General features: G+C 31.6%; 1 protein-coding gene across 2 annotated transcripts in view; it reads right to left on the bottom strand.

Moving 5' to 3' along the window:
- Nucleotides 1-7,117, bottom strand: part of LOC118745787 (muscle calcium channel subunit alpha-1) — a gene marked incomplete at its 3' end in the record, with an annotated part of 467,188 nt that overhangs the window by 301,130 nt on the left and 158,941 nt on the right. For both annotated transcript variants that reach the window (XM_036479462.1, XM_036479461.1), the window contains 1 exon segment: nucleotides 509-734. In XM_036479462.1, coding sequence (XP_036335355.1) covers nucleotides 509-734 — 226 coding nt within the window.

The following is a 7,117-nucleotide window of genomic DNA, read 5'->3' as shown; positions in this document are numbered from 1 at the left end:
AAATTGTGATAATTGTCGATCAACGTTGCATAACAAGCCAATGAATTCAAGTAATTGTTTTCTTTTGTTTTGTTAACTCCGTTAAATCCACTGATTTTATGAATAAATACCTTTATTTGAAATTTTTTATGGAATCGGTATCAGCGTCGGCCGATTCTTTCTCCATATAAGATTAATTGGCATCGGCATCGGTACCTGAAAAAAATGGAATCGGTCGGACTCTAGTAGTAAGTAATCGCTTTCTGTAAAAAACAGAAAATCGAATATTTTGTCGCTCACGCCCTTTTGACGGTTAGGGCTCGATATTATTTAACTCAGTAACTCTATGTATTCGGTTTACTTTTGTTCCGTTCTTTGATATTTTGATGGCATGCAAACTATTTCCTAAGAAAATGTCTCAATTGGACCTATGTAATTTATTATAAACTAATTAGGTTAAGTCTATTATTGTTAAGATCTAGGCGCAATAGAGCCGTAAGAAATAAATAAATAAACTAAAATATCTTACTTTGTGACTTTAAAGACTCTTAAGAGCCGAACGCAACGTAATACTGACACTCCTAGTGGTGGCATTATTCCCGTATTAGTCAATATCGTTTCCGTAATGCTACCAATAACAACAAAGCAGTCGAACCGATTAAACAATGACACGAAATATCCTTGAAAACCCAAACTATACATCTTGAGCATCATTTCGCAGGTAAATAGTCCAATGAAGAATATATTCGTATACTCTGAAATTAAATATACAATACTTAACAGAATAAATAGTAAATCCATGTCAAGTGATCACAGAAGATTTCGTGCGTGTTTCCTTATTGATTCCAAACGTTCGGAATACATACATTTTCCGTTTACTTATTCATTAGAACGTTCCGGATAACATGCTACCTCATAATCTAAACGCATGACTTTCATTCCATCTCTAGCGCGGAATTCATAGAACAGGGCTGACGAACCAAAGCCACGCGTGCCATTGAAGCCACGCAACAAAATAATTTGGCCACGGTAGCAACCGTTTCTTTTTTCGTTTAAATTGAAGACCAAAGCAAGAACACCCAAAAATAAAGCCGAGTTTGGCGATCGGCCACTATATATACTACATCAAATGAGAAATTGAAAAAAAAAATTTTAAAGTTTTTATGTTTTATTTTAATTTTCAATCGTAACCATTTCTTAGGCTTGCACAAGATTAGTTATATGTATAATAAGAAATCGTGTAAAACTCTTCGTCAACATGAAAAATTAAAACAATGGGTATGTAGATACTAGGGATGTTGCGGATGTGGAATTTTAGACATCCGCGGATGCGAATGCGGATGCGAATATCTAACAGCTAACATCCGCAGATGCGGATACGAATGCGGATTTCAAGTATTTTTATATCGTGTATATAAATTTAAAAATCACCGCATTTTAAAATTTTTAGAGTTTTGATAGTTTTTAATTTCTTGATGTTTCCCCTTTTTAATACTTGAGTGGAATTCCAAAATTTTCTAAACTTTCAAAACTTTGTGAATTTGTGAAATTTTAGTAAATCCCAATAATTCAATGATGAATACTAGATTTCTAGAAATTTTGTATTTTTCAAAAATTTTGAGAATTGTAGATATTTCGTCGTTTTTGAAAATTTAAAAAATTTTCGTAATTCTTGAAGATTCAAAAAATTTTTGGACGATGTTTTCAAAATTTTCAAAAAATTTAAAATTCTCAAACTTTGTTATATCAATACAAAATTTTGGAGAAGTTAAGAAAAGTGGAACAATTTTGGAACTTCTTGATGTTTCCCCTTTTTAATAACTTGAGTGGAATTCCAAAATTTTCTAAACTTTCAAACTTTGTGAATTTGTGAAATTTTAGTAAATCCCAATAATTCAATGATGAATACTAGATTTCTAGAAATTTTTTATTTTTCAAAAATTTTGAGAATTGTAGATATTTCGCCGTTTTTGAAAATTTAAAAAATTTTCGTAATTCTTGAAGATTCAAAAAATTTTTGGACGTTGATGTTTTCAAAATTTTCAAAAAATTTAAAATTCTCAAACTTTGTTATATCAATACAAAATTTTGGAGAATTTAAGAAAAGTGGAACAATTTTGGAATTTTTCAAAAATGTTAATATCTTTTAGAATTCTAAGAATTTTCTATTTTTTACACAGAAGTACCATGAACATGAGAATTTTTCGACAATGTGTGATGATTCACATTTTTACATTTATGATGGATTTTAGGATAAATTAAATTCTCAAAATTTTGAAAATATAAAAATTTCTAAAATCTCAATAATTTTGTACATTTCAAAATATTCTCATTTTACCAAAATTCCTAGAATCTCCCGGATTTGGATAGTTTTTGAAATTTTGGAAATTATCCTAAAAATAAGAAATCTCAAGAAATTTAATAATATTATAAAATTCAAAATTTTGGAATTTTCGTTGTTTTCTGAACCTGTGAAGATATTCAAACTTGCTGTGACTTTCAACTGTGTAAAATAATACAAATTCGAAAATATAACAAAAAAATTAAAAATTTAACATTAAGTACATAATTTCAAAATTTTGAAAGTTCAGTGAATTCGAAAAACTGATAGGCCTACTTAAATAACATAATACTTCGAACTTAGCACACAGCTAAAATTTCAAACTCAAGTGAAATTTTACACACTTTTTCCATGAATTAAAATTTTTAAAAGCATCCATTCATTAGGTTTGTTCCCCAATCTTCTCGAATCACTTGGAGCTCCTCATGTAAGTTTTGGAGTTTCTTTGATATACGCTCACAGTTTTAACTTTGCACGAGTTTTTCTACAAGTAGCTTGTGCGACAAACCTATTATATATTCCTGTAATGATATTTCACGATATTCAGCTGACTATTATGAAAATATATATTACACAGTCTTGGGGGTAAATTTCCCCAATTGCCCCTACCTGGGTCCGCCACTGTTACAAGCCAAACCAGATACATGTCATGTTGTTTCAGAATTTGCAGAACCTGTAACTTTATCAGCACTTTTCGATTTTTGTTTTTGTAATTCATTTTTTATACTTTCTTCTGCGACTGCTTTGATAAATTTGTGCTTATAGCGTTTATTTTTAACGTTGCTTGAAATCAGTTATTGCCCGACGAATATTTTTACGTTATCTGATAATAGTTATTTCACTCTCTCACTTTTATTTCATCGTCTTTATCTTATTCTCCATCTCCATCTTCATCAATATCCTAATCTTACAACGTTTATCAGACAACGTAAAAAATAAAGGGTGTAAAATAACTCTTATCCAGCAACGTAAAAGATAAACGTTGGGAAATAACTCTTATCGGCAACGGAAAAAATATTTCTCCTGCATAACAGTTATTAGGCAACGTAAAAAATAAACGTTGGGTTATAACTCTTATCGACGAAATAAAAAGTATTTCTCATCTAATAACTGTTATGGAGCAACGTTTTTGCTATAAAACTTCTAACTGTTATGTCCCTGCTTTTTAATTATTTGAGCATCGATTCTCTTTATAGCTAGACGTTGATCATTTCTAGTGGAAATCCCTATTGAAGGAGCGTACTCATTGACTTTAAATAGCAAAGAAGGGACAGTTTTACCACAGAAGTTTTTAGCCAAGGATCCGATGTATATCCATATGAAAAAAATATTATCCAACAAGTAAACAAAACTACTGTTTAGAAATGAATTCCCCAAAGAGCCCCATTTGAAATTATTTAAACGAATATATGTAATAGGTGGCATACGCGGTACGTCGACTCGCGAGTCATTTGTGTATGTGTTGACTCGCCTTCGACTACACACAGTTCAATCATTCAGAGTCATGCCGGGAGTCATGTTGGTGTAACAAACACATATTTATTTTCACAAACACATCCAAACCGACTCACGAGTCAGACGCACCGTGTATGCCGCCTATAACATCAAAAGCAAATACCGAATTTTTTTTTAAGAATTACAGTGCACACTTTCTTCTTTTGTGTCTAGTAGTTTTTTTTTAGGATTGGTCCAAAAAAATCATAATAAAGAAATAAACCAACGCAGGTATTTAAAGCACGGAAAAAAAATATTATTAAAAGGACTATGTTCTCTTTGAAGTACGTCAAAGGCCAAGTAGAAATGGGAACTTTTATGGCTGCCCAGTCATAGCTCGGTTATATAGCTTAAGAAATAATATTATAAAGACATTTTTATCAAAGTTGATCAATATGACATTTGACCAGTTTTGTTACACAAATACTCCTACGACCACAGGCAAAAATATTGGCTACAATATGTAATTTTTTTTTGCCATATATACGTTTTATCGTTTATACCACTTGCAAAATATTCGCATTCGCAAAAGCTCCGCATTGATTATTGCGAATGCGAATGTTAAAATTAATGCGGAAGCTCCGCGGTTGCAAATGCGAGTGCGAATATTCGCAACAACCCTGGTAGATACCAGACAACAGCATGAGTTTACTCTCTTCCATCTAAACAGTATGAACTCATTGCTGTGAACTCTATAAGGTTAGTGAAAAACACCGTGCAAACAGTGAGATTCATAGTTAGTTTTGAAATCAATGTTTAGCTGCAGTGTACTCATTTGATTTCAAATATGGCATTGAGATACTCTTTCCAAATCAAGTCAAGCGAGTGAAAAATGCTGTTATGAAAAGCAAGTCGAGCAATCGAATGACACCTATTGACTTCAAACAATTAGTAGAGAATACGACAATCTTGAGAAAAATGGATATTGATGAAGTATTTTTTTAAATGTATTAGTTTTACTAAATTATTTAGTTATGCACCTGACGTGCATTTATATAATTATGGCCTTATTCATAAAAAATAAAGTAGCTTTATAAAAGGTTTATAAATTGAAAACGTCAATTTATAAAGCTCTTTAAACCTACTTTATTTTTTATGAATAAGGCCATTAGTCTACAAAAGAAATGCAATGTTACCTCAGGAAACATCGGCTTTATAAGGGACTTGAAAAATAAGTTGCTTTATTATTTAAAAACAGTTGCTGTTAAAAACTAACAGATTTGCACAAAATTGTGCTTTTTTATACCCGCCAGCAAAAGAGCTCAAGAACTTTACCGAATCTGAGCAAAGGTACACAAAAGAGAAATGTTTACAAATTATGAGAACGTTAACTGAGAACTCCGACAGTACAACGGAACCACAAATTGCGGATACACCTTTGCTACCTTCAGACAACTTTGAGCTGTTTTCAGGTCTTCTTAAACAACCTACCTTTGTGAGCAGAACTGATTAAGCTACTGCAGAGCTGCGGAGATATGAAAATATTGAGGTATATTTTCATACGGACTTCGATATAATTAATTGGTGGGAGGTACACAAATGCGAAATGCCGCTGCTGCATAAACTCAGTCGTAGTCCTTCAACTAGCGCATCACCAGAAAGAGTTTTTTCTTCTGTTGGAAATGTTATTTCTGACAAAAGATGGCACCTTTTGTCAAATGATGATGCCCTTAATCAGTTGATATTTTTGCATTATAATATGCAGTTAGGAAACCAATAAAGTTAACAAAAATTGTCTTTACAAATGTTTTTTCTTTGATACTTTCATTACAGCAGTTATGCCATGCACTTGTTTTTCAAATCAAGCACTTGTTATTTGAATCGAGCACTTGATAGTGTGAATTACTCACTCAACCGACAATGTTTTTTCAATGCTATCGCACGTTATGTTTGGAAATAAATGAGTGCGAGTGAGTGCAGATGTGAAAAGAATGCGAGTGACTTAAAATGTAATTTGAGTGTATCCATGCAGCTTTCTGGTAGATACTATGAATGTATGTATGTATGTCAAAACGAACTTAGTGATACTACGATTATTTCATTCATTACGATTAAGTACAAATAAAGTTTCCGTATTTCGATATTTGTGAAGAAGTGCCAAGGATAAATAGATCTGAAAATTTGTGTCAATAATGGTAAGTATTTTTTTAATTTTCTTTACAAAATTTATCTTTGTTACCTGCAGTAACAATAAAGACACGACATTTTTACCAGTTACGGCTATTTTTCCATTGTTTGTTTACTGTCTATTATTTTTTTTTTATAAAAAAACAGCTTATTATCTAACAAAAACAAAATATAGGTCCAAATTTCTAACTTTGTGGAAAAATTTGAGAAATTCAAGAAAATTATGGTAAACTTTATATTAAGATTATTAACGGTGTCAAGCATTTCCTTTCATACAAAGGGTGTTCGAAAATCTTTGTGTATGGAATGTATGGAAGAACTTTTAAATAAATTCAAAAAAGATTCCAACAGCAAACCACGGCTACTTACCAAATATGTTGATGATTTATTTGCGATTGTAAAAACGGAAAATAAAGACAAGATGTTTTAAACAATTTAAACAAAACTATAAAATTCACAATAGAAATAGAAAATGAAGGACAACTACCATACTTGGACACCCTAATAATCAGAAAAGAAAATGCATTAACAGTTGACTGGTATAAGAAACCTACAGGAAGGCTCATAAATTACAACTCTAACCACGAGAGGAAGGCAATTATAAATACGGCTACCAACTTCATCCGAAGAGTAATCACCATAAGTGATAAGATATACCACAAGAAAAATATTGGCGTTATCAAAGAAATCCTGGAGAAAAACCAATTTTCTCATGGCTTAATTAACAAACTCATCCACGATTACTATATCAAGTCCAATAAAGATAAATCAAACGAGAAGAAAATTTATACATCGGCAACATATGTTCCAGGATTATCAGAGAGGATTAAGCTCTCTAAAATGTTTGATAGAGAAAAATTTCGCATAGCGTTCATGTATGACAATACTTTAAAACAAATATACACCAACACCAAAGACAAATTTCCTAAAATGAGAAATCTGACGTAATTTACAGAAAACCATGCAATGGTGACGTGTCCCACGTATGCGATATGGTATATGTGGGGACAACCAAATCTAAATTGAAAACAAGGATTTCCGCTCATAAATCTAACATAAAATTAAGGAATTATTATATGGACAATAAGACAGCCTTAACATATCACTGCCAAAATATGGGGCATTATCCCGATTTTGACAATGTAGCAATCTTACAGGAAGAGAGAAATTACAATA

The sequence above is a fragment of the Rhagoletis pomonella genome, unplaced genomic scaffold (genome assembly GCF_013731165.1).
Source record: "Rhagoletis pomonella isolate Grant_MI unplaced genomic scaffold, Rhpom_1.0 Rhpom_scaffold_00009, whole genome shotgun sequence".
In the NCBI taxonomy this organism is placed as follows: domain Eukaryota; kingdom Metazoa; phylum Arthropoda; class Insecta; order Diptera; family Tephritidae; genus Rhagoletis; species Rhagoletis pomonella.
Note: the sequence above shows the minus strand (reverse complement) of the source record. Positions and strands in the feature narration are given on the sequence as shown.